Source organism: Hippopotamus amphibius, chromosome 1 (genome assembly GCF_030028045.1).
Source record: "Hippopotamus amphibius kiboko isolate mHipAmp2 chromosome 1, mHipAmp2.hap2, whole genome shotgun sequence".
Taxonomy (NCBI): Eukaryota; Metazoa; Chordata; class Mammalia; order Artiodactyla; family Hippopotamidae; genus Hippopotamus; species Hippopotamus amphibius.
Window position 1 is genome coordinate 2,830,596 of NC_080186.1, and position 27,852 is coordinate 2,858,447.

Genomic DNA, 27,852 nt, shown 5'->3' on the forward strand with positions numbered 1-27,852 from the left:
GGTGATGGTGGTGGTGATGATGGTGATGATGGTGGGTGATGGTGGTGATGATGGTGATGGTGGTGATGATGGTGACGGTGGTGATGGTGGGTGGTGGTGATGGTGTTGGTGGTGGTTGTGGTGGGTGATGGTGGTGGTGATGGTGATGGTGGTGATGATGGTGACGGTGGTGATGGTGGTGGTGGTGATGGTGATGTTGATAGTGGTGATGGTGGTAGTGATGGTGGTGATGATGGTGGTGGTGATGGTGGTGGTGATGATGGTGATAATGGTGGGTGATGGTGGTGATGGTGATGATGATGGTGATGATGGTGGTGATGGCGATGATGGTGGATGATGGCGGTGATGATGGTGATGGTGATGATGGTGATGGTGGTGATGGTGGTAGTAATGGTGGTGGTGATGGTGGTGATGGTGGTGGTGATCATGGTGATGATGGTGGTGATGATGGTGATAGTGGTGATGATGATGGTTACTGTTTTTGACTAATCACTGCTCTCCCTTCTAGATAGAACAGACAGCTCTCAAAGACTCATTATCTGACCATCTGTACGGTTAGGGATAAGCCAGTCACCCTCACCACTGTTGATAAGTGTCTGCCTCTAAGTTTCCAGCATTACTCAGGTACCTTTGACTCTTAGGTAGGGGATGAAGTCTAGACCAGAATCTTCCCAGCCTTGAGATTCAAAGATCCGTCTAGAGTTCAGGGATAGAAAAGGCATGCAAACACAGCATGCTTGCCAGAAAACATGCTTCTTTCCTTTGAACAAATTCTGGCATTGTCAACTTTAGGGGCTCTGTGAAAACGAGGTATTAATTCTTCTTGAATTGTTGGTACCTACTTATAAGTAGAGGTGTCCCCTGCCTCCCCCATGAGAGATTTGTTTCCTCAACCCATGGATGTCAGCCTGGCCGTGCCACTTGCTTTGGCCAGTGAAATGTGCACAAAAGTGACCTGTGCCCTTCCCAGGGAAGCCTTGAGGGTTATGGTGAAGTTCTGCCATGATTCTGCCCTGCGCTGCGGGATGGGCTGTCCAGGTGAGAGCCTCTCCTCCAGGCTGGGTCCCAGAGTGAAGATAACGTGTAGAAGGGCCGATGTAGCTGAGAGTTAACCTCAGCATGAGCAAGAAATCATCATTTATTGTCAGCCACCCAGCTCTGTGGGTTGTCTGTTGATGCAACGATATGTAGTCTGAGCTGACCAATGAGGTTTATGAATTGATTTGGAAGAGATATCAATAGCCAGAATCAGTGGCATCCCGCTCTGGTCTTTCTGCTTGGAGCCAAGGTTCCCTGAACCAGCCAGTAGCAGCGACCATTCCAGAATCAGACCTCATTCCCTGAGCACCTGCCCCTGTTTGGGGAGCTTGTTCCCAGGAAGCCTCACTCACTGGTACTTCCTGTGCACCCTCAGGGCTCAGTCGACATGATGAGGGCATCCTCATTCTCTCACCTCCCCTCCCCTCCTAGAAGGAGTCAGACTTTCAGGGCTAGCAAGAGATGTCCCCAGGCTCCTTTACCTTATTCGTGGGTGTAACCAAGGGTCTGACCCATTCATATCCCTGACAACTCCACCCCCCCCACCCCGCTTTTCCTTAATACCCAGATAATCAGTCTAGAGCTCCATCCTGAGAACTTTGAGAAGTCGGGCAGCTCTTCCTGCTACCACAGCTCCCAACCACCCAAGGCCCAGAGTCTTCTGGAATGTGAGGGAGGAAGGGAATTTTCTTCACATCTCTTCTGGAGCTAGACACCATGTCCCAATTCTTCCTCCTGGTTCCTCCAGCCACTACGGTCTTCTCCAGCCCCCATCTGCCCAGCAGCAGAGACCATGCCCCAACTCCCCTCAGCACAAGCACCACTGTCCCAGAGCAGAACTGCACGCAACACAGGACAAAAATCTCAGACTTTGGACTCAGTCATATGAGAATATGTAAGGACTCAACTGCCCCCCTGGGACCCCAGCCTTGACTGGCTTCCTGCGCGTGTCTGCCCACCCTCCAGACCTGCTCCTCTCTAGCTTCATGCCCCAAACCTCCAGATCTCATAATGCCAAAGGACTGTGATTAAAAGATCACTTTATTTTGCGATGCAAACAAACCCTCGTCCTCCTCATCCTTGCCCATCTAAATAGAATAAGCAAATCTGTCATCACTGAGAATTTCTAAAAGTCTTGTAATGAGGGTTTTTCTTCATCCCAGACCAGATCAAATTCTTCGGCAGCCCTCTTTCCACCTGTGGTGAGAGTTCATCACTTGCTCAGAGGAAATGGAGGGACCATTTTTTTCTCTCTCTGATACACAGTTGTGTTTGAATGGGTGGTAAAGACCTGGCATTTTCTCCAGCCAGGCCTGGGGGGCTGCATGATTGTCCTGTGAGTCATTTTGTCAGGGGGAGTCTCAGCCTCCATCCCAGCCTCTGGCAGCCCAGCCTTTGCCCACAGCTGGAGCTTGCAGCTGTGTGCAGACCCACCTGGGAAAAGCTCCGATGTGGGTGGGGGTGAGGGCGGGATTCCAAAGTTGGGGCACTTACCCTCCCCTGAGAAGAAAAAGTGACTTGGAGTTCCTTGCCTGCCGAACGACCACTTGAAAGTTTTAATAGGTGGGGAAGCTAGTGGGGGGGGGGGGGGAGGCAGAGAAGATAGTCTGAATGCCTTAAAGAAACATAATAATTTTAATCAGCATTTCCCTCCCATTTAAAATCACAAACTTAGCTACTTAATCAAATGTCATGCTTAAGACACATTTACCTCCTTGGGAGAAAAATGAACAATGGCAGCTCAATTTGGCTTTGAATGGGTTTTAAAAATAGTCAAGTCTGTGAAGGCCATTAGGTAAATGGCCTAAGAGAGCTTCAAAGAGGGCCTCCTGGGGGGGTCGGCCAGCTCCTTTGTTGGGAAAATAGGGCAGGGCAGAGGCAAGGGGGCTCCCAGAGGCTGGTCCCAGCCTGTGAGTCCAGGTTCCTGGGTGCAGATTTCTCCTGGTAGGCGACAAGGTGATCTTTCTACAGTGGGTACATCTGAAAACTTCCCTTGCACTTGCTGAAGATGGTAGGTGTGTGTGTGGGGGGGGGGGGGGGGCGGGGAGATAACTTATCCCATCCCCTCAAATCCCAAGAGAGGAGAAAAATGAACTGGTCAGAAATATGAGATGCTGTCCAAGTACAAGAAAGCAGTTACCTTAATGGTGAAATATGTCATGGCTTTATTATTTTTCAGCCTGTAAAAAATGACAATGTTCGCATCAAGAGAAAAGGAAAACAAGATAATAGACAGTTGCTCTCTTTGGAGGAGTTCGAGTGATCAGTGCCCAAGGGTAACAGAAACTAGTGGGTCCTTGTCCTAAATCTGACTTTCCAGCCTGGGTGGGGGCAGAGGGCAACCTCCCTCCCCCCTGGGGGTTGAAGGGGCCCGTGCCCTCTTGATGAACCTCTGCTGTGTAACTTCCCTCCTGACTCTGGCACCACTTGGCCCCACAGCTGTTTCTAGAAAACATTTCTTTTCTTTTTTTTTTTTTTTGTGTCTGGCTTCTTTAAATTTATTTATTTATTTATTTTATTGACTGTGTTGGGTCTTCGCTGCTGCACACGGGTTTTCTTTAGTTGCTGCGAGCGGGGGCTACTCTTCGTTGTGGTGCGCAGGCTCCTCATAGCCGGGGCTTCTCTTTTTGGGGAGCATGGGCTCGAGGCGCATGGGCTTCCATAGTTGCAGTGCATGGGCTCAGTAGTTGTGGCTCATGGGCTCTAAAGCGCAGGCTTAATAGTTGTGGTGCACAGGCTCAGTCGCTCTGCGGCATGTAGGATCTTCCTAGAGCAGGGATCGAACCCGTGTTCCCTGCATTGGCAGGCGGATTCTCAACCACTGCACCACCTAGGAAGCCCCAGAAAACACTTGTATTTACCGTATTCTCAGCCCAGATGTTCCTACCTGAGGTCTGGGGAATCCCCCGGGATATGTGGGTAGAATTCAAGGAGTCTTCACAATTGGGTGGCGAAAAAAATATCACATCTGAAATCCAACATTTCTTTCTGTTATAAACGGAGGCAGCAGAGCGAGGTGGTGTGACACACTGTGACAGTCAAACAGAAACCGCAGTCATTTCCCTCTCGCGTCACGGAGATTGCGGACAGCCCAGACTATTACTGCTACATGTCTGGACACCCAAATTGTGGCACACTTTGGATCTCCCAATTAATTCCTTAACCTAATACGTAATTCCATAAGGTACGAGCATATTCAATACATTGCTATATAGAAAATGCGTTTTAATATTTTGATAATGTGTTTCACTATACTTGGTTTCCTAGCAATCCTATGCCTTCTAGCCTACGCACTTTGAAGCGTCCTGAGAGGAGGTCCGTGGGTTAGCGCAAAGCTGCCAAAGGGGTCCCAGGAGCCGAGTGGGCCAGGAGCCCCCGCAGGCCCACCCAGCCCGCAGCCTCCTCCAGGGTCATTCTGGCTCCTGAAGGGCCTCCCTGGTGCAGCACCCCCTCCTTGTCCCGCTAGGTGGCAGCAGTGAGGACACCGCTTGTCTCCCGGTTGTTCCAGGACCTCCCTCCGGATCTACCCCTCTAAGGCCTCAGGGAGAGAGAGGGCTCCAGGGGAAGGCCAGCCAGGAGTGGGCAGGTAGGCAAAGTGCTGACTCAGCCTGCTGCTTCTTCGGACAATAATAGTGAAACCGTGTGTGAGGCAATCTCATTTAACCCCCACAAACACCTTTGTGGGGAGGTAATATGGAACCCATTTCACAGATGTGAAAACTGAGGACCAGAGAGGTTGGTAATGTGCCCAGTGAGTAAACAGCGGCCCCTGGGCTGCCGCAGTGAGGACTTGGGATCTGATCACCACACCCGCCTGCCCCCTGCCCCTCTCCTCTGGGACCTTCTTGGGGAGGCTGGTCACTCCCTCTGTCCTCCTGCCTGGGCAGAGGAGACCCCTATGCTCTTAAGGACCTGAGGACTCAGGGATGAAGGACCGGCCTGGGAGTCCACAGTCCCAGGGCGCTGGGCCTGGCTCTGCCCCACAACAGGCTGGGCCCCCCCTCCCCTCCAGGGAGGCCTCTCCTGCTAGTGGGGGTGTCTCCCACTGAGCTGGGGGTTTACAGAGCTTCATTGGGGCGGGGGGGGGGGTACCTGCATAGACTCGTCTCCTTTCCCCTCCCTGGACCCCTGCATCCACACCGGCCACACAAGGGCTGAGTTGTAAGGCCCCTGCTTTGAACCTCCCTCGAGGGCGCTGAGAGTGGAAAACAGGGCTTTGCCTGCGGCTTCTCAGGGGCTGAGCAGGTCTGGCTTTCTGTGAGGAGTTTGCCTGTAGTCACTTCTCTCAGGGGAAGGGACCCGGCCAAGGGCCCTTTCACCTCTAGCCAAGGCCTCGCAAGTACAGCCTAACCGGGTAGGCACAGGGGAACTCCCCGGGCCGAGAGTGTGCGTCGCGGGGTCCCGGGACTCGCGGGGGTCCTCCTCCTCCAGGCCTGGCCGAGCCGCAGCAGCAGTCGGGCCGTCAGGGGCTGCCGGACGCCCGGCCCGGGGCCTGTGGCAGCGGCGGGATCCAGGACCGACCGGACCGGGCGGGGGGCAGAAGGTGCTGAAGGTCTGACCAGGAACACAGGGACTTCCTCCACCAGGGCCCGAGGCAGGCGCCCAGGCCGCGGGGAGAGAGGAGTCCCTAGTAGCGGACCCTCCCCGCCTCGCTCAGACTCCGGCGGCCGCCTCCGCGCAGCTCCGCCTGCAGGAAACTTTTTTCCCCGCCCCCGCCCTAGGCGCCCCCGGAGTGCTTCCCCAAGAACGCCCCCTCCCCAAAGCCAGTTCTCCCGGTGCACTGGGCGCACCGGTAACCGGGTCAGAACCTCGAACCGCCTCGCAAGCCATCCGGTTACCGTGGCAACACCATCCGGCGGCGCCCGGCGGTCCAATCCGAGCCCGCGGCCTCTCTGGAGCCTTTCCCAAGGTGGGGACCCGGACGTGGCCGGGCTGGGGAAGGGGCGGCCGGGGCCCCGCCTGCGGTGGCGCCGGGCCCGGGCACAGCCTCGCGCGGGGAGGCGGGCCACCGCGAGGCGGGGCGGCGAACAGCAGCCGGGGCCGGGCAGGGGGCTCGGGCTCCAGTTCGAGGGGCGGGGAAGCGGGTGACGTGAGCCGGGCCGGGCGGGCGGAGTTGGGACCCGCTTGGGGAGGCGGGGGCCAGCGCGGGGAGCGGCAGACGCGAGGAGGGAGGCGAGCGAGCGGCGCGGGCGGCTCTGCGGCGGGCGCGGTGGGCGCGGGCGGCGGGGCCCCGGGATCCCCGCGCGCCTCCTCGGCGCGGCGCCGCCGCCGCGCGTCCCCACGCCCCGCGCTCCACGGCGCCCTCGCCCCGCGCGCCTCCCGCGCCCGCCTCCTGCCGGCCTCCGGCGCCGCGGCCGTCTGCGGAGCGAGCGCCCAGACGGAGCCCCCGGCCAACTTGAGCGGGGCCGAGCGGCAGCGGGGTCCCCGGCAGAGCCCCCCAGCCCGGAGGCGCGCGGAGGAGACCGCGTCCGGCAGCGTCGCCGCCGCCCGCCCCGCGGACCTCGCCGCCCCCTCGGCGCAGGGCTCGGGCCGGAGCGAGAGCCGCGCCGCGAGACACGCACCGTGCGCGGGCGGCGCCGCCCGCCCTCCTCCTCGCCGCCCCGGAGGGCGAAGCCGCCGCTCCCCCGACCCTCGCCGCGCGGCCGCGGCGCCGGAGCGCGCCCCTCCCGGGCCGGCAGCGGGCCCCCCCGCCTCGCAGCCGCCGTCGCCGGGTCGCCCCCGGAGGGGGCCGCGAGCCCCCCGCCCGGGCCGGAGGATGTGCGCCCCCGCGGGCCGCCCCGCCTGAGCCATGCGCCCCAACGGCGGCGGCGCGCCGGCCGGCATGGAGCCCCGCGCGGCCGCGCTCTGACTCGCTCTGCGCCCCGCGGCCGGCGGGCGGCGGGCGGCGGGCGGCGGCGGACCGAGAGCCGGAGAGCGGCGCCGCGGGACGGAAGCGAGCGGGCGCGGGCGCCGCGCAGATGGCCGGGGCCAGCGAGATCTGAGGCTCCGCTCCCCGAAACGTGACCATGTGGATCCAACAGCTTTTAGGACTCAGGTGAGCGACCGGGCCGGCGCCGGGGTGCGTGTGGGCGCGCGGGTGCGTGGGTGCCGAGCCCGGCTGAAGCGGCGCTTGTCTCAGTGTTGCGAATGAAGGGACCCCCTCTCCGCTCCCCGCGAGCGGCCAGCCGCTGTCCCGGGAGCCGGCTCGGAGCCCCGCGGCCCCGCCGGGAGCGGTCGGCTCTCCCGGGCTCCGCGCGCCCGGGTCCGGGCCGGGGCGCCCCGCTCCAGGTCCCCGGGTTCTGGGGCCGGCCGGGCGCGCCCGCGGCTCCCGGCGCCAGCAGCGCAGTGCCCTGGCCGGCAGCCCCGGCGCGCCTCCTCCCCGGGGCCCGGGCGAGGCGCGGGCCGCTGGGCGCGGCGGGCCGTGGACCCAGGGCGGGGGCCGGGGCTGCCGGAGAAAGCCAGGGCTCCGGGCTTCCGGCGAGGGCTCCGCAGGCGGAGTTGGAGGAGAGCAAAGCTTGATAGCCACGCCGCCCGCCCTTCCCCTTCATCGGGGCCCCGGGGCTGCGTAGGGGCCTGCCGGGCTCCCAGCTGCCGATCCAGCTGTTCGCCGGTGACCTCCGGGCCCGACGGGCGCGCACAGCTGGCGAGCAGCTGGGGAGGGAGACGCTGGGGCTCTGGGGGAGCACGGGCGGGCACCCCTCCCCCCCTCCCAGGCAAACACCCCGGGAGCGCCCCGGGGCTTATCTGTGTCCGGGACTCCAGGGCCGGCTGAAACCGGGGGTTCGAGCTCGGAGCCCCCTGTGGGGGTACCCAGGAAGACCCTTTGGGGCAAACTTTGTCTGCCTGCCGTGGCGCTCGAGTTTCAGCCCCTGCCTCGAGAGGCCTGGGACCCAGCAGGGCAGAGTTGTCCCCTTGGCGGGGCAGACTGCCTCGGAGCCGTCGCCCTCCTGCCGGGGGGCTCCGCGGAGCTGGTGCGTTTGGGTCCCGAGTTGCATCGAGAGCTGGGAGGATCCAGGCGGAGGCAGGGAAAGCCAGCGTGCGCTTCTCGAGTTTGTCCACTGGGATGCACTGCGCTCCCGCGTTGGGGAGAAAGGGGCCGGTCGGTGCCGGTGCCTGAGCCGCCCCCACCGCCACCCGATAAAAGCTGGGGGGAGCGAGCTGAAGGAAGAATCAAGTGCGCGTCCTGATTTTGAGAAACTGGAAGAGGACGGAGCCAAGCGTTCCCAGCTAGCCTTGATTTACGAGACAGTTCCCCACTCCTGGGGTAAAGACTGAAACATTTAGTGAAAATTGTCAAATGTGATCATTGCCCTTTTTCTGGAGAGCGGCGTTCCTTGTCTTGGTGGCTGTTTGGAGTTCAGTGGCCTGGGCTTTAAAAGGTTAATTCTGAAGCGGATTACTTTAGATATTGGCTTGGCCTGAATCGATGTCCTGTGCTCAGACTAGATAAGGTTTGGGCTCAGCCGTTCTGGGACGCAGACTAACTGGAGCTAGGGCAGCTCTGCCAGGGTGACTCTTTCCAGGTACCTTGCCATCTGCTTCCAGGGTCTCAGCCAGACCCAGGGCCTCTGAAAGATCAAAGGGGTCCCTGCTCTTTCGGAAGGAGGGTGGTGCACCTTCAGCTCCCAGACGCCTGCGGAGCTGCTGTCTGGCACTGCCTTCCTGATTGACTGCTTGCAAGTTATTTGAACTGACATCTTTTTTTATTACTAACTTGCTAGATCGAAAGATTAGTACATTTTGATAAAGAGAGAGGAGAGTAAATATCACGCATAAAAACCCTCTCTACTGGTTCAAAATCCACGAAAACGGTTCCTCTAAAGCATCCTCGAATGAGATCTACTTGGGATTTTGCTTTAGGAAATAGTTCTCTTGGTGATTTTGAAGTTTGACCTTTTGTTTTTTTTTTCCTTTCAGTGTTAGTACAAGAGATTTTCTGTAAATGTGCCTCTAAGGACGGGCTGTCACCTTTCTGGGAAGCTGACAGGAGAGAGCTCTGTCATGTGTGAGAGCCTTCCCCTAGCCGGGAGAAGGGGCTGTGCTGGGAGGGTCTGTGCTTTTGCGTCTCACCAGGCACAGAGTAGCAGTCACTGAAAGCGAGGAATGCTTGCCTGAGACCTGGTAATGTGCTTTTTCCTTGAAGACAGCCCGTCACCTTTGCTCCCAAGCCCCTCCATGGCTCCCCAGGTGAACGCTGGGTGTCCTGCTGCCTGGCTTCAGGCCTGGTTAGGTCAGGAACCTAACACAGAACCTGGGACCCAGGTGACAGAAGGCAGCTCTGGGTGCGACCTGAGTGAGGGCTCTCAGCTCTGGCTTCCGCGACAAAGTCTGGGCTTGGATTTTTGCTTCTTCATTGGAAAGGAGCTGTGCGTGGAACCTTTTCTTCCTAGGAGGAGGAACAGATTGAGTCTTTTGGAGCTGTTTTTATGCCTTTCTGGTGGTCGTTGTAGCAAAGCTCCAAACATACCTTCCATCAGCTCAGATAAAGGTATCTCTTGAAGGAGGCTCCAGAGCCTGGCCAGCTGCATTGGAGCTCGTTCTGGGAGCAGCTTCGAGGGGATGCTTACTCAGCAGGCAGCGCAGATTTTGGAGTTCGGCTGCCTGCTTGTGAAGTGGCCTTTGAGGCCACAGCCCCCCACATCGCAGCTCTGTCGGGGGCTCAGAGCCTGCGAGGCACTTGCCAGGTGTCCTCAGGGGCGCAATGGCTAGCCGGCCCCATGCTCCTCCCAGGCTGCGTCCCTTGCTGTTCCTCTGCCTGTTCTTCCAGCCTAAGGCTCTGCCACCCCTTCTGTTCCGGAGGCCCTGGGTGTGCCTGCAGTGGGGGTGGGTCTATAGAAACAGAATGTCTCTTCTTTCACGGGGCACTTCACAGCTCCCCAGGCCCCCGTCGGCCACGCGGTACCACGTTCGGGCCTCCATGAGCAGTTCCAGTAGATTGGCTGTCCCCACCCCCGCCTATAAAACCCTCCAGCAGCTGGGGCTGTGCAGCCGGGCTTTAGAGGCCGGAGTCAGAGGCTCTGCCCCTCCTGGTCAGTCCTGGCTCCCTCCCACTTCCAGCTGCTGGTATCAAATCAATTGCCACTGGGATCCCTTGAGTGTCAGTGGCCCTGATACTCATCAGGGACAATATTGCTGGAATAAGTCACCATTTTAGGAGGCAGCTCACATCTTTTCTGCCGTGCAGGTGCATCCCCCTCCCCTCACCCCCACCCCCACCCAGGGGATCCCCTGTCCAAGCAGAGGAGGGGGTGGCGGGCTCCTTCCAGTCTGTCCCTTCGGTTGATGTGTTTTAATCACCTGCTTCCTTTTCTTCTGGGCAGCAAAGAGGGCACAGGAGTGGGGAGCAGAGCAAGGCAGCTCACAAGCAGAGACAGCCCCACGCCTCCCCGAGATGTCTGTCTCCTGGTCCCTGGAGAGAGAGCGAGCAGCTTGCTTCCCCACCGCATCCTGCGTGGTCCTAGCCGGGGCTGCTCAGAGGGCAGTGGGAACGGTGGCATCCCATTCCTCCCTTGTTTTCCGAGCCCACTGACCTGGGCCCCATCAAGGTGTTTGGCAGGTGTGGGCCGGGTCTGCTTCCTGAGTCCTTCATTTCCCCGGCTGTTTTGTGGGAAAATCACAGGGTGCGCAGAGCACGTGGGTCAAAGCTGCACACTGGGTCTCAGTGAAGTGGGTGAATACCAAACCCTGACCCGGCTGACCACTGCCGAGTCTCCCAGAGCCCTGGGGCTCCTGCCTGGGGTTACGTAAGAGTCATCTGCTTTCCAAACGTAGTTGCCAAGTTTTCTTCAAAGGGCTACAACTCAGTAGAGACCAAATTGATGTAGAGATTAGCTTGGAAAGCCAAATATATCCTTGATCTAGATTTTCATGTTTGAAGTCTGGCTCGAGAGGGTTTCTCCTGCCTGATGCCAATCAGAAAAGAGGGGGAGGCAGGAGGAGGGCTTGCTGAGGCTGGAGGAGACAGACCCCGTGGCCCCCTAACTCTCTCTAAGACCCCATTCCAGGAATTCAAAGGAGCCAGTGAGTCAGAAGGCTGTCCAGTGGGGAGTGGTGGTTACATAACTCAGATTAACTCTCAGTTCATAGAAAGTCAGAGACTGCATTGTGCCTGCGTTAGAGCTCCGGGGGCCCTTGGGTCCTGGCTCCCTGGGTGTCCTTCCACATGGAGCCTGGATTGTCTCTGGCTGCCTGGCGGCTCCAGGCCCGCATTGGAGGCAGCACTCTGTACCCAGCAATGAGCAGGCACAGTGGGTGCTTCTTACAGGCCAGGTCCAAAGCCCCTTCCAGAAAAGCCTGCAGGACTAATTCCCAACTTCTGCTGGTGGGTGGGGGCGGGAGTGGGGGCAGCCACCGAATTCTCTCTCAGAAGCCTCTGGACCAGCCGAGTTGACCGGGAGTTGACTGGGGCGCCCCGGCAGGTGCAGGGAAGTGGCTAGGTGATGAGCGATGCTTCTCTCTTTGGAAAGGGCCCTGGGGATGGTGAGAGGTCAGAAACCCACCATGCATCTGTGGGGACCTTCATAGTTGATAAAATTCTCCAACATGACCCAAAGAGAGCCTGGAGTAGAGGGCTGTGGGAATGGTGGCATCCCTCCCGCCCTGTCGGCTCCAGCCTGCTGATCTGGGTACCACCGGGGTATCATGTGTTGGCAAAGAACAGGGTCCTGCTGCTGCACCAGGGGGGGGTGGGGGAGGAGGGGCTGGGGCTTGTAATTGCATTTCCATCCCGTGCGTGCACTCTGCAAGAGGCTGTCACTTTCTTTCTTTCTCCCCTCCCACCCAAGAATAGGTGGGTGGCAGCCGTGCTGGGGCCATCTGTGCTTCAGCCTTCCCCGCCCGCCATTCACGTGCTGCTTCTGTCCACTCACTGGGGCTCCTGCCATTTGGTGCTCTTTCTCTTGGGTGGCCGCCAAGGAGGGCTGGCAAGCAGAGCCCGCTGCCTCTGCCCCCCTACCGCTTCCAGCCCCTAGTGGGCAGCAACCTGGACCGCGTGGCCAATGAGACCTCCCTGCCTGTTGGGAGTTGGTGTTTAGGCCAGTGTGTGACCTCAGGGGCTTCAGCAGTGGAGACTAACAGGGTGTGTCCGTGGGGGACACTGATGCACTGTGCTCAGGCTTCCTGGTTGGCACTAGAGAGGAGCCCTGGTCTCTGGGCCGTGGGCTTGTGAGGGCAGGGACTGTCTCATCTTCATCACCTCTTGAGAAGCGTGCTGCTACTTAGTAGGTGCTCGTGGGCTGCCTGCAAATGAGTGAATTGTGCCCTTACTTTACAAGTCTTGCCCTTGTGGCTATTCGTCCCCGACTCCGCACTGAGACCCAGGAAAGGAATGCCTAGCCAGAGTTGGCCTTAGGTTGAGGCTCTGTCCTACCCCCAATAGGTAGAGCACTTTTGCCACCTCACTTACTGGTGCCTAGAATTCCACCATTAGAGATTCATTCTTTTGGCTTGAGTTTTAGTCACAAGTAGAATGCAGACATGTTCAGGAAAAACTATCCCATTGTGTGCTTTCAGTATTATCAGTTCAGTAGGAGCAAGAGCATCCAGTTTGTAACTTTCTGAGAGGAAATGTGGGTGTAGAAGGGAAGAGAACACGAAGGCAGGTGGCACAGGTCTGGCAGTGGGATGGAGGAACTAAGGTACCAGCAAGGGAGGACTGGGAGATATGGGAGTGCAGATTAGGGGCAAAAGGCAAACTTATTGGTTTATAGTGGGAGTAGAGATTAACACTGCCCGGTAGAAATATAATATGGGCTGCATTGGTATTTTAAAAATTTCCAGTAGCCACATTAAAAGAAAAAAAAAAATAACAGGTGAAATCAACCTGAATGATATATTTAACTTTTCCAGTGTACACAAAATATCATTTCAATGTGTAATCAATCTAAAATAGTACTAATGAGGATTCATTTTATGTTCTCACGCTGCTCTACGTCTTGGAAATCAGGAGTGTGGTTTATTTTCACAGCACATCTCCCTCTGAACTAGACACATTTGGGTAAGAGGCTGTCATATGGGACACTCTCCTATGGAAATTCAGAAGTGAGAAAAGCAACCAGTGTGCGACATTGACATCTTTGCTGTATTAGTAAGAGCGCCGAGGAGGGCCCGTCTGACCGGCAGCGCTCTCAGTTCAACAGTGGGCATTTGCTGATGCCAGCTCTGTGCTGGGCCAGTGCCAGGGCCAGGGACAGAACAGTGAGCTGGGGTGGGGGCTGGGGCTGCTGCCCTCAGGGGCCCCGGGCCTGGAGAGGGAGCTGGGCCTTGCAAGCAGGTCCTTCCTACCTACTGGGGTCCTGCCCCAAGCTGTAGTGAAACGCTTTTGGGGACCTGAAGAGGGAGTGACAGAACCACTCGCTGGTAACACAGGTGTCAGAGGCCGGGATCAGTGGATGGAGAGGAAAGACCAGTGAAAGATGCTGAACTCAGAAGCTGTGTCACCTGCCAGAAAGGAGAGCTGGCCTCCTGGAGGGACGTACCCCCAGTGAGCCACAGAGCCAGCTCCCGGAGTGAACACACCCTAGGGGGACAGACATCCTGGTGGCCCCTCCTAGCTCCGACGGTGCACAGTCACTGGACCTGGCCTGAGGGTGGGGCCTGCATCCTCTCTCCTGCCCCCCCAGCATCTGTCACCAATGCTGAGAGTCCGTGACACCTCAGGCCCTTGGGAGGAGGGGAGAGGGTGAATTGCCAAGGCCTGGTTTCCATGAAGACCTTTAGGAACTTGGTTGCAGAAGGAGATATGTGTGTGTGTGCGTGTGTGTGTGTGTGTGTGTGTGTGGTGTGGTGTGTGGGCAGAGTGGGTGTGTCTTTGGGGAGTTTAGGGGCCGGTGGGCATCAAAGCACTTACTATCAGGAGCTCCAGCTCCAGGTGAAGAGACCAGTTTTTAAACAAAACGCCTCCCGTGGGAGGGAACTGCTGTGTTCGCAAGACCAAGGGTCTGAAGGAGGATGCCTGGAACACACCGCATCAGAACCTGGCTTCTGACAAATGGGCAGAGAGACGGCCGATTCCAAGGGGGCTGGGGGGCTGCCTGCCAGAGCTGCACAGGCCAAGGGGGCTCTTGGAGGGATTTGGAGGCAGTGCCCTTGCATTAACCAGCCCACCCTCTGCCTTCAGGAAACACTGATGGGGTACCTCCTAAGGGCAAGACCTTGGCGCCCGGCTTGGCTTCCTGGCAGCGGGGCGTGGTCTGTGAAGAGAGTGCACGTTGCTGAGGTGCCCTGAGTGGTCATGTGCGGTCACCCTTCCTTGGGTATTATTATTTTTATTTTAACTTAAAGAATACAATTTAATTAATACATTTAATAACACAAAATAATGCAACTTCACAGTAAGTTCAATAACGTAAAATAAATGTTGTCAAGATGCTTGGATGGGCGGGAGTTAAGTCAATTGCAGAATGGTGGGCCTGAAGGAAAGGGCTGGAAGGCCCAGCTGGGCGGTCTGGACTTCATCCACTTTATGGGGAACAATGTGTAGAAGTGTGTGGACTGGAGCAGTTGGTGCTCAGAGAATAAGGGGGTTACTCCCAGAGAACCTGGGAGTTTATGTTGGGAGCCTTCAATCACTGTTGGGTGGAATAAATTAGAACAATTTGGAGCTGGATTTGGAACATCTAATAAAGGTCATCCAGTAATTCATCTTCCAGGTTTACACCCCCAGGGCAACTCTTACATAGGTGGACGAGGAGACATGCATACAATCGTGTATTGCAGAATCGCTTATAATCACAAAAAAATCAAAGCAATCTAAGTGGCTGTTGATAGGTAAATTAATGTTATGGTATATCGAGAGATTAGTTTCATAGTAACTAAAATGAATGAGCCTAAATTCTCTCTCTCTCCATATACAAGCGTTTGTGTGTATAAACATAGATAAATGTCAGTAATCGAATGGTGAACTAGAGAATTACAGAGCCATGCCACAGCTTGATCTGTACGTATGCAGCACTAGTATAAAAACACGTTTAGAGTGATCAATGCCTTTCCTGAGTATTAAAATAAAGAATTTGTATTGTGGGACAGTTCCACAGTTTGGGAGCTCTGTCTAAATTAAGTGGTAGACTCTTAGAGCTCTGAGAGAAAGCTCCTAATTTGATCTCATCTAAAGCTTTTTAAATGTACTGACATAAGCAGGGCACAGGTTCATTGTAAGACCCCTAAATTCAATCTTAAGGAACTTTGGGGCAATGAATTGCAGATCAAGTACCTTCTTTTGACCAGATCCAGTGGTGCAGCCTCTTCAGATCTTTTGCTAGAAAAGAAGGGTGAAGAAGGACTAATTGCCAGTGTCTGCAGGAGTAGGATCTCAAGAGTTCAGTACTGATTGATGGGCCACAGTGTACCAGGGCCATGCAGGGAATTTTCACGCTATTTCATGGAATCCCCGGCCCTGAGAAAAGAATGCTGAGGTTGGAGGAAGGGAAGGTCTCAGTGGAGAAGTTCTGGCGGCAGAAAAGTGCTGTTAAAAAAACCAACATTGTCAACTCTATAGACCAACAAGGTTTACGAAAATAGACCAAGAAAATCCTTGACAAAATATTAACAAATATGTAAATTTAGCAATATGTAAAAAGAAGTAAATGCCATGGCAAAGTGGGGTATATCCCATGGATGTAAGGATGGTTCAATATTTGGAAATCAATCAATTCAATGTTTTACATGAAAAGGCTAAAGAATAAAAATCATAATATTATATACATTTGATAAATTCAACACCTATCTAATGATAAGAACTTTTGGAAGAAGAGGAATAGAGGGGAATTTCCCCAACATGATAAAGAACATCTATTAAAAACTACCACTAACTTCAAACTTAATGTGGAGAAACTGGGTGCTTTTCCCCTGGGATTAGGAAGAAACCAAGGATGTCCACTCTCACCACTATTATTTAACATAGTGGTGGAAGTTCTAGCCAGTGTGATATAGGAAGAGAAGGAAATAAAAGGCACACAGAAAGGAAGAAATAAAACCATTCTTTTTTGCAGATGATATGATTGTCTACATAAAAATCTCATATAATCTATTTTAAAAAACCCATAAGACTAATAAGTGAATTCAGCAAGGCTTCAGGATACAAGATAAGTGTACAAAGATGAATTGTATTCCTTTGCATTGGCAGTGAACACACAGACACTGAAATTAAACACGCAATACCATTTATAGTTGCTCAATGAAATATTTCAATGTGAATTTCACAAAACATGTTATGCTGACAAATTGTATGCTGGGAACTACACAACGCTGATGGAAGGAATCAAAGAAGATGGAAAGAAATGGAGAGACATACCATGTTCATGGATGGGGAGACTCAGCACAGCATGGATGCCACTTCTCCTCAGATTGATGTAAAGGTTTAACACCATTCCTATCGAAACCCCAGCAAAATACTTGTACACAGAGATAAGATTTTTTAATATTCATATGTCAATGTAAAGGAGCTAGAATAACTATAGCAGTTTTGAAAAAGAATAGCAAATTGAGAAGAATTAGTCTATCTGTTTATATGACATTATATACCTACCATTATCAGGACTGCATAGTATCAATGGAGGGGCAGATACACAGATCGGTAAAACAGAACAGAGAATCCAGAGGTGGACGCCCACGAATATGCACAGCTGATTTTGACAAAGGTGCAGATTTAGTGGAGGAAAGACAGCTTTTTCAACAAATGGTACTGGAACAAAAGAACATCCATAGCACCATCCTCCCCCCCTCCAAAAAAAAATCCTCACCTTATACAAAATTAACCCAAAATGGATCACAGAATTAAATGTAAAATGTAATAAAACAATAAACCTTTTAGGGAAAAAAAGAGAAAATCTTTAAGATGTGGGGCTAGGCAGAGTTCTTAGACCTGACACCAAAACACAGTCCATATGAGGAAAAACTGATAAATTAGACCTCATCAAAAATTTAAAATTTGCTCTGTGAAAACTCTTTTAAGAAGATGAAAAGACAAGCAGAGTGTGAGAGAATATTTGTAAACCACATAGCTGACAAAGGACTAGTATCCAAAATACATGAAGACCTTTCAAAACTCACAGTAAAAAAAAATGGATCAAAATAGAAACAAATAAAGCCATGATGGGGCATCACACCAAAGAGGTTATTTAGACGGTAAAAAAAGCGTGTGGAAAGATGTTCAGCATCACTGGCCATTAGACAAATGCAATCAAAACCGTAAGGAGAGGTTACTATCTGCCTACCACAATGGTTAAAATAAAAAAAACATTGACACCTAATGCTGGGGAGAATGTGGAGAAACTAGATCCCTCACGTGGGGCTGGTGGGAAGGTAAAATGTTACAACTGCTCCAGAAAGCACTTTGGATGTTTCTTATTAACTTAAACATGCAGCTGCCTTGCAGTTGAGCATTTCACTCCTGGGCATTGATGCCAGAGAAATGAAGATTTCTGTTTGCCCAAAAACTTGTAGGTGAATGTTTATAGCAGCTTTGTTTGTAAAGAACATCTCAAATTGGAAACAACCCAGGTGCCCGTCAGTGGGTGAACGGCTAAACACACCATGGTGCCTTTACACCGTGGAATAGTATTTGGCAATAAAAATGAGGAAACTATTGGTACAGGCAACAGCTTGCAGGAGCCTCCAGAGAATTACTCTGAGTGAGAAAAGCCAACCTCCAGAGTTACACACTGTATGATGATTGCATAGCGTTCTTGAAATGGCCACATTGTAGAAACGGAGAACACAGTCAGGGGTTAGAGAGAGGGTGGGATATAGAAGGGAAGGGAACGGCTGTACAGGGCAACCTCAGGGACCCTTGTGGTGATGGCAAGCTTTCTGTCTTGATTGCTTGCTTGCTTACACCATGGTACTGCAGTTCTGTAAGATGTTACCACTGTGGGAACTGGGTAGGGGTGCACAGGATGTCTCTGTATTATGTCTTGTAGCACTTGCGAACCTACAATTAACTCCAAACATAAAAGTTTCATTAAAAAACTAGTATTTTCTACCTTACTGTCAAAGGTTAGCATCTGTGTGCGCGCGCGTGTGTGTGTGTGTGTGTGTGTTCCCTCTTTAGGGGCCATGCATTTGGGTTTAATGACAGTCATGGTTGATATGGCAGTGGGAAAGGAGTAAAGAAATTACAAACGTTGCTGTTGTGGTTCTGCCATACTTTTCAGCATGCAAAACACAGCAGCACGTGAACGTGCGGTGTGGCTAACGTGATGAGATCCATTACCAGTGACAGTAATGAATGACCTGCTGTATAATTATTGGATAAGAAGAGCTGTCCAGATCCTTATATAAATCAGGTCAGCTCTGAAAATAGCACAGCCTTTTCGGGGACAGCCCCACTTTCCTGCCCTGGCACATAGGGTGGCGTCAAGACCATGCTCCAAGGAAACACAAGAACAGTTGGTTTCTTGTTTCTGGATCAGTAAGACAAGAGCCTCAAGTTTGTGAAGGCACAATGTCCATTTGTGTCTTTGCTGTTTTCACTTCATTTGGTCTTTATGAGAAAAGAGCTGGTGTGTGTGTGTGTGTGTGTGTGTGTACGTATGTGCTCTATTAATGCTTGTGGAATGAAGTTGGCTAATGCAGTGGGAAACTCTGTGTCAGATTTGGCTGTGCGCTTCTGAGAGCCCATGAGTTAGACCCATCACTTCTCTTTTTCTGTCCTTTTATGGCCAGTTAGGAGATGCTGGAACACAATAGTTCCAGACCTTTCCATAACATGGGCTTTGGACTGAGTGACCCAGCCAGTCTACACCATCTCAGTCTGTCCTCAGGAGCCACATGATGACCCTGCAAGGCAGGTGTTGTTACTCTCGTTTCACAAAGGAGGAAACTGAAGCTCAGATAAGTTAAGTGATTTGCCCAAGGTCCCACAGCTGGCTAGTGGGGGAGCTGAGATTTGAATCCAGGTTTCATGGATTCCAAGGTCCATGCATACTCTTCTCACTGTCCCCTATGGCTCTCGTGTTTTATATAAAATCTACTTCTCACTCCCCGGCTTAAGTCACACATTGCCCGTCTGGGAAAAACAAAATAAGACAAACGAAACCAAACATAAAGCGGAGAGGGACCCAGCTGCTGTGATATCAGGTCGGCATCTTGTGGATCTAGTCCTGACTCTGATGTTGCGAGTCCTTCTGGCACCCACACTTTCAAGTAAAAGTTTTGTAGTCTAAGTGAGAGATTATTTTGCAGCAAAGAGTTCATAAAATGTCATAAAGAGATGAAAATATACCTGTGCCACAGATACAGTTATTCAGTCTACTTAATGTATAAAAATAAATGTGTCTCCAAATCCAAGGAAACCCCTCTTGAAACTCTTGTGAAATTAAATTGGGAATTAACGAATGGCCACATTGAAAAAGCTGGGTTTAACATAACTTAGAATTCTGGATAAAAAGGGTCGCGTATCACCACGTGCACGCATGCCTGCACGTGTGTTTTTTGAGGTATAATTTACGTAGCATAACATTCACCTATTTTAAGTGTACAATTCAACTTCTAGTAAACTTACTGTGTGTGAAACTGCCATTGTCATCGTAGAACATTTCCACCCCCCCCCCCCAGTAAGATCCCTTGTTCACAGTTAATCCCATTCCTACCCCCAGCCTCAAGCAACCCCTCATCTGACTTTTGGCTCTACAGATTTGCCTGTTCTGGGCATTTCGTATAAATAGAATCAGACTTTTTTTGTCTAGTTTTCTTCACTTAGCATAATGTTCTCGAGGTTTGTCTCCGTTGTGGGCTATTTTTATTTCTGAGTAGCACTCCATTTTTTGGACATACCACAATTGGTTTATCCATTCATCTCTTGATGGTGTTTGGCTTTTTGCGACTGACTTTGTGACTAATACAGATACTGCTGCTGTGAACATTGTTTCCATTTCTCTCTCCCCCCATGTACTTTGTAGCCACTGACATAAATGCTTTGGGGTTGGGGTCAGAGAAGCCCCCTGTGTGTTTGGTGCAAATGCACAGGCCAGGTATCCGGCATTCCACCTCTGGTTTTGGATTTGCCCCTTCCCTTCGCTCTGAAGAGAAGAGCTGACTGCACATAAGCCATTGTTTATTTGTTCATTTTTCATTTGATACACATTTATTGAGTGTCAACTGTGTCTCACCATGGTGCTGCATCTTGGCGAGATAAAGACCAGGATAAAGGTTTCCGTTCTGCCTTGGTACAAAGATACTGTGAAAGGGAAGATTTTGACTCATTAGAGCAAGGGCTCCTAGCTGGTCTGGGAGTGGTTTCCATGGCTGGCGGGAGGCAGCCTGTGGCCTGGGGGTGGAGGGGAGGAGGTAGGCAGATGGTCCTGCCAAGAGCCCCCACCAGCCACAAAGCATCCTCCCGCTGCACGTGGCCAGCATAGCTGATGTGGCTGGCGTGGCCAGTGTGGCTGGTATGGCTGGCGTGGCCCTCGGGCCTCCCAGGAAGCCTAAGGGAGGTAGGTGTGCTTCTCTGGGACCATGTGTTTCCTTCTAGTGGGAGAGTGGTGCCTTTTAGGGAAATCTACCCTCATGGACTTACAACAGAGGCTGCAGTTTCAGATGAAAGAGACAGTGCGGGTCCAAATGCACAGGACACAGCTTTGGGTTTTGCTGAGTTGGCTGCAGAAACTCTGGACCACGCCCTCCTGCTGGGGCTGGGCTGGGAATGTCATCCTCACACAGGTCAAGTGTGGCCCTGGGAGGTAGCCGTGATTTTGGAGATGGGGCAGAGCGAGTCCACACCTGCTTCTCTTTCCTTAAGCAAACCTTTGGGTGAAGCTCCCCTTGGCTCCCACATGGTCCTGTTCGAGCATCTAAATAACACAGCTCACTTTGAAGAGTCTTATCACTGCCCTTCCGGCCTGGCTGTACCCGTGATCAAAAATGAATGTTCTCCTGTGGAGCCAATCTCCCAAACTGCTGCAAAAAGCCATCTCAGGCAGGGAATTACCTGGGGATGGCCAATGGGCTTCATTGGCGTGCAGCCACTATTTTATAAAACTGGCTTTTCTAGATAAGAATCAGTGACTAAGCAGGGTTATGTCTTGCATACTTGCATACTCCAGAAACCATGGGACTAGCCTATGACAAAAGCCTCAGCCGCTGGACCAGCTGAAGACCACGTTCTCAGGCTTAGCAAGGAGCACTCTGTGATGAGGGGGAAGGGTCCGCCCAGGAGTCCGTTTCCCTCACTCCTCCCACCCCCTCTTTTTTGTAAAGAGAAAATGCAGGACTGTACCCAGATGCTGAAAAAAGCTGTGCTTCCTGCCGAGGGACACGGTGGCTTTCAGAATGCAAGGATTCTTTAGGGAGCCAATTACGCAAAGACAAGAGTAAGCATGTTTATTTTTATGACACTGCATTTCAAAATTCCAGAAAACATTGACGGAATGGCCCCATTAGGTGCCGGCCCCTAGTGCTGTGGCTTCATGCCGGTGGGGTTTGGGGGGCGCTGGCAGGCCCTTGATGAAAGCCTGGCCCTGGGCTAATTTACTGCCGGAACTACCCCAGCCCCAGCTTCCTCCTTCCCTCAGCATTTTCAGGCTAATTTGAGTCTCTTCACAGACGCTGATGCTCTAGAAAACCTGAGCCTCAAGCTCATGTGTCTGGCATCTGTTTCCCAGGTTCTTGTCCCCAGGGTCACGGGGGAGGTCAGGGCACCAGCCACCAGGTGGATCCCTGAGGACCACGGCCCAGGCTGGCTCTGAGGGAGAGTGTCTCCTGCAGCTTTCATTCAGCTGGCGTGGTGGCCTGCCCCCTGGTGCTGTGCTGGGCTGGGCATGGAGACAGGGGACCCTCTCTGGCGCTGCAGGGATGTTTCATCAGAGCGGGAGCTGAGGTGTGGGTGGAATTGCAGGAGCTGAGAGGAAGAAGCAGGTGGCTCTGCCTGGAGCCGTTGGGAAGACTTCCTGGAGGAGGTGGCACTTGGCCTCCATCTGGGGGGAGGAGGAGGGTGGCTGCTGTTGATGGAGCACGTCCGGTGCACATGCTTCACAGCCAGGGGTCTGGGGGCACCTAAGGGTCAATGACTTTTCGAGGACCCCCCCACCCCCAGGAGAAGAGCAGGTGATGGGAGTAGGCGGAGCTGGGTGATCAGCCAACAGCACTGAGTCAAGGTGGGAATTTCCAGCAGGAAGGGGAAGACTAGGGGACTGGCCCCTTCTCAAATAATGTCGTTGAGCGGCTGCTTCCTTTGTCCACGTGTGGGTCCAAACCTGTGCAGCAGAAACGATGAAGGCCCTCTTAAAGTAGTGTAGGGAGAGAGCTGGTGTGTATGTGTGTGTGCAGTGTGTATGTGTGTGGAGCTGTGTGTGGAGGTGTGTATCTGTGTGGGGTGTGTGTATGTGCGGGGTATGTGTATGTAGGGGTGTGCGTGTGTGTGCGTGTGTGTGTCTGTGTGTTGTGTGAGAAGTGGATATAAGGCGTCAGTTGAAAATCACCAATTAACAAATCCTTGCCCTTTTCATCCATCAGCTACCAAGCAGTTCAAAAACTTTAACAAAATCTCTCAACAGCTCTGCAAGGTCAGGAAGCATTGTCAGCCTTATTTCACAGATGGGTAGACTGAGGCAGAGCAAGTTTAAGCAGTTTTTCTAAGGTCATGCAAAGTCAGCAAAGGAACTTGACCAGCCTCCTGGGCAGCCAGCTGTCCAGCCCCAGTCCTGGGAGGGGGACGCCAGGGAGAGCACAACACATCCTCTTGTTCTGCGTGTTGTGTGTGTCCGGAGCCAGGAGTCCCCACCTGGGAGACGGTGCCTCTAGGGCTGGTGTCCATGGCAGCTCCTAGAGATGGTGGGAAAGCTGGACTTTGAACCAGCCCCCCCCAGAATCTCCTTCAGCCCCTCCCAATATCCTAAGACCCACTCTTGTCTAGGAATTCCAGCGTCCTAGTGAGTCACAAACAGGCAGAATTTATGTCAGTGGCCACAGGAAGTATTAGGATATCACAGGAGGGACTCAGACTCAGCTAACACTTTCTTTTTTTTTAATTGAGGTGAAATCCACATAACAGAATTAACCATTTTAAAATGTACATTTCAGTGTCATTTAGTACGTACACAGTATTGTGCAGCCGTCACCACTAGCTAGTGCCAAGCTATTTTCATCTTCCAAAGGGAAACTTGGTACCCATTAGCCATCACTCCCCATCCCTCCTCCCTCATCCCCTGGCAACTACCAATCTGCTTTCAGTCTCTATGGAATTGCTTATTCTGGACAGTTCATATAATTGAGATCGTACAGTATGTGGCCTTTGGTGTCTGGCCTCTCTCCCTCATCCACGTTGTAGCCTGAGTCCGTGCTTCATTCCTTTTTGTGGCTGAATAATATTCCACTGTGTGGATGGACCACATTTTGTTTTCCATTTATCTGCTGATGGCGATTTGGGTTGTTTCACCTTTGGCTGTTGTGAATAGTGCTGTTGTGGACATGGGTTTTCAGGGTCTATTTCAGCCCCTGTTTTCGATTCTCTGGGGTGCATGCCTTGATGTCAGCACTTCCTGAACACAAGTTTTATCCTCACCTGCCTGGGTTGGAAACAGCTGTACCATTTGTGTGATCTTGGGCAGTTCTCGAGTTTCCTCAGGTGAAGGATGGGGCTGTCAGCCCATGTGGGGCTAGGAGGATGGTCACTGCGTGAAAAGCACAGCCCAGCACCTCGCTGCCCAGTGACAGAGCCGACCTCCACCCCCACCCCATCACAGACCAGCCAGGCTTCCGCTTTGCCTGTGGTCCCAGTGCTGGAGCCCTGGGCACGGAGCAGCTGTTCCGTCTTTGCTCCTAACACATCCCTGGGGAAGAGGCTCGGGTGAGAAGCAGCACGTTTTATAAGCTCTACACTAAAGAGGGATTATGAGCCATTTTGGGAGTGGATTAAAGCAATTGCCCCTGGGATGAATCTTATTCTCCGTGACTTTTGCTTTCCCGTCTTCCTGGACCTCAGAGCTGAGCTGTGCGGTCTATTGAAAAACACCTGAGCTGACATTTATCCTTTTAGAGAGATGCCAGCCTGGATCCTGCAGTCATGTGGGACCTCTGTGACCCAGCCATGGGCTGTGAACTTGGAGCGTCCCTGGGATGACCTGGCTTGTTGAGCCTGTCGCCTTTCCTTGAGAGCTGCGTCCTGCTGGCACAGCAGTGCGATGTCCACTCTGCTCTTGGCTCCTGGGATACTGTCACCCCTCTGGTCCAGCGCCGGGTCCCCGAGAAGCAACCAGGTGGAGGTCTCACCTCCCAACCTCATCCCTCTGTGGTTTCCGATACCAAGAACCTGGTGGGCGACGTGTCAGGAAAAAGTGTGAGAGAGGAACAATCCCAAATTAACCGAAACATGGTTTTCCAAATGTTCTTTTGCCCTCTTCCTTTGGGAGGAGGGGAAAAAGCAAACGACAACCCACTACATCAATAGGGGCATTTAAGTTTTAGGAAAGCATCTTTTAAGGGATGTCCTAGCGTGGAGATCGTTTGAGAAGATGTCCTGAACCTTATTCATCATTCCTCCTCTGTGGAGAGGATGGTAATAGTAACGCTTGCTGGTATTTCAGAGTTTGCATCACACTTCCCATGCATTGTTTCCCTTGTTGTTCACAGTCATGAATAGAGTTGGGTGATTTTGCTCATTTTATAGTGGAAAGGTCCAAAGCATGATGGTGATAATAATATTGACAGGAAAATGACAGTCTTCATAAAAATAGCAGTAGCAGGCAACTGTTACCAGGAGTTTACAGTGTATCACATAGCATGAATGCATCATCTTTCTCAATCCTCACGCCCATGAGAGCATCGGAAGCTGGGCCTTCCCCCCCTCTAACAGGTGTGGGACCAGGGGCTCAGAACATGCCCGCCTTTCCGAGCACAGCCCAGGAGGTAGAGAAAACGGACCTCTCGCAGGTCCTGCAGTCCTTCTCCATGTGCCCTCCTGATTCTCTGCTCATGTCATATCCCCATTCCTCAGAGGACGTTGGCATGATGACATGGAAACCTCGTTAGCCATGCTTCTAATCTAAAAGATATTGGCCCATTATTTTTCCTGCTTTTGTAGATCCGGAGACTGAACAAAATTGAATCCCTGGGTAACCAGAAAATGTAATTAATGGGAACACAGAGTTTCACAGGGAAGCTGGTTAGAGCCTGCTTTCATTGTGATGGTCTAAGTGTGGACGTGCAGTACAGACCTCCACTTGCGCTCAGGTGCCATGGCAAGAATGAGACTTTTGAAAATGAGTGTTCTCCTGACCATCGTCCTTCCCGTTTGGTGGAGTCTTCCAGAACCCCTCTCCCACCATCCCTGGTTTCTGTGGTTTTAGGCTCTCTGAGATTCTTGAGAATTGTTACAATGTGTACATTTAAGCTGAGCACTGGCTGACTCTCAGCTGTAGACTGTTACAGAGGGTTGTTGCAGAGCCCGCACCTACGCTAGGTGGGGGGGTCGTCAGGGTCACTTGGACCTTCCATGGCTGGACCTTTTGGCTGCCAAATGTCACAAGAGTTATTGGACCCCAAATCACTATAGCATGAAAGGCTCCAGACACATTGAACAGAAATGAAACAGCTGAACCTCCAGGAGCCACAGGGCCACACACAGTCAGATGTTCCCATCTTGGGGGCAGGAAGGCTGTTTCTGCCGGAGCTTGGCCCTCTTGGCGCTGGAATGTAGCATGCTTCTGTCTGGGACCCTGCACTGTGCTTCTGATGCTGGTACACCTCTAAGCCTGGGAGTCTGGGAGCAGAATGTCTGGCAGGAACTCTTCAGATGGCCCCACAGAGGCCGTTCCTGGAGACCGGAACCCAGGGTAGAGGCACTTCCATTGCAAATGCCAGTTCTCTCCAAGGTCCTTTCCAGGGATGGGGCTGTGCCTGTCTGGTGCTCTACAGGGTCCCCTGTAGTATGTGTCCCAGTGGGTGATGGGGGACAATTGTGGCTCCCAAGCGGGTCCTGGGCTGTGACTGTGATGTGATGCTTTGCCGTGATTATGTCACCTGACATGCAAAGGGGACTTTGCAGAGGAAATTAAGGTCACTAATCAGTTGATCTTAAAATAAGGATATTATCCTGGGTTATCCAAGTGGCTCCAATGTGACTACACACACCCTTAAACACTGAGACAGAAAGATGGAGAAATGCAGCAGCAGGGCAGGGGATTTGAACCGAAAGAAGGATGTGTGGTGTGGAGATGGAGAGGGCCACTCATCAAGGAAATGGGGACTTCATCCTGCAACCATGAGGACTAGATTCTGCAGCCACCTGAGTGACCTCAGAAGAGGAGCCTTCCCTGGTATCTCCAGAAGGGGATGCAGTTTGTGCAACCCTGAGCACGGGACTGGCCAGGCCACTCTGGACTCAGACCCACAGAACTGTGGGCTGGTAAATGGGTGGCGTTTCAAGCTGCTAAGTTTGTGGTGCAGGTGTAATTTGTTATGTAGTGTAGCTGACTGATACAAATGACTTAGGTAGCAAGGTGCCCTTAATGTCCAGTTTTCTCCCCCCGCACCCCCCACTTCTCCGCTCTGTCTTCCCTCATCCCCTTCTCTCATCCTTTCTCTCCCTCCCTCTCCTAAGGCTTTGTCAGAATTCCTAATTTAGGAGAGGCTCCACTCCTGAGTCAGGAGCAGAGAATTTGGGATCTCTGTGGATTGCATTGAACTGCCTTGCTCCCCCATAGGGCTGACAGGTAAAATACAGGATGCTTAGTTACGTTTGAATTTCAGACAAACAACAAATACATTTTTGGTATAAATATGTCCTCAGTTTTGCTTGAGATATCCTTATACTAAGAAAGAGCTGTTGTTTTTCTGAAATGCAAATGTAGCTGGGCATCCTGTATTTTCATTTGCTAAATCTGGCTGCCCTAGTCCCAGAGATTGCAAACAGGGTGAGAGGCTGGGTTGCAGCTCAGGACAGTGGGCAGGGAGAGGGCACTGGAGAGAGGATTCAGTGAGAACCTTTGGGCTTTAGGAGCTATTATGTAGGTCAGAGGCCAGCAAACTGAAGTCTGAGGGCCGTCTCCCAGTGCTGCCTGATTTTATAAATAAAGTTTTATTGGCACAGGGCCACACCCATTCATCTGCATATTGCCTGTGATTGCTCTTGTGCTACGAAGAACAGGATTGAGTGGTTGTGTCAGAAACCCCTCCCCAGCCCAAAAGCCTAAGTCACTTGCTCTTTGGGCTTTTCCAGAAAGTTTGCTGATCCCTGGCAGTGGAGTGAAGGACTGAAATCAGACACAAGGGGGCCTTTCTGACTAGAAGGGCAGCTGGCCAGGCCTCTGCACACAGTGGGCATAAGCTCTTGGCCACTGGTCTTGGGGCCCCCACTCCCGGGGCTCAGGTTTGTCGAGAAGCGTGCAGAGCCCCAGTCCTGACTGCACAGGGTACAGGGCGGAGTAAGCAGGCTACACCCTTCCCTGCCTCCCCGTCTCCATATTTTGGGGTCTCTGGCAGAAAGTTCTGTGCAAACAAAAGCCTTCTTTCATCTGCATGTGCCTATTTCTGTCTCGTTGCCTACTTCTGCTCTTCCTTCTTGACATTCAGCGTTTTCAAACACAGATTCTGCACAGGGCATGAATCATGTTGCCATGTGGCCATGGAGACGTTGTCTGGGGCGCTGGCTCCAGCCTCCTCCTGCAGGCTGGAGAGCGCTCTCCCTTCCCCACGCGGCCGAGGTCTCAGCGCGTCAGGACCGGAGGGACCCAGAGCTCAGACCGTGCCATCCTCTCCAGCCCCCGTCCCTCTCCTGAGCCCCTTAGGGGCCAGCGATGGGAGTGTTGCTTATGCAGAGTCGGGGGAGGCTATCCCCAGGACCACCGTCATTTCCTACACGGGCTCCGGTGTTTGGGGGTCCTAGGACCACTTCTGACACCAACT

At 52.8% G+C, this 27,852-nt stretch overlaps 1 protein-coding gene across 1 annotated transcript in view; it reads left to right on the top strand.

Annotated features, from left to right (window-relative positions):
* The first annotated feature begins 6,946 nt into the window (after nucleotides 1-6,946).
* AJAP1 (adherens junctions associated protein 1) overlaps nucleotides 6,947-27,852 on the top strand; it is a 113,921-nt gene continuing 93,015 nt past the window's right edge. Inside the window, exon 1 of the mRNA XM_057709774.1 lies at nucleotides 6,947-7,072. Within this exon, the coding sequence (XP_057565757.1) occupies nucleotides 7,044-7,072 (29 nt within the window). The 5' untranslated portion in view covers nucleotides 6,947-7,043. The remainder of the gene's footprint in view (nucleotides 7,073-27,852) is intronic.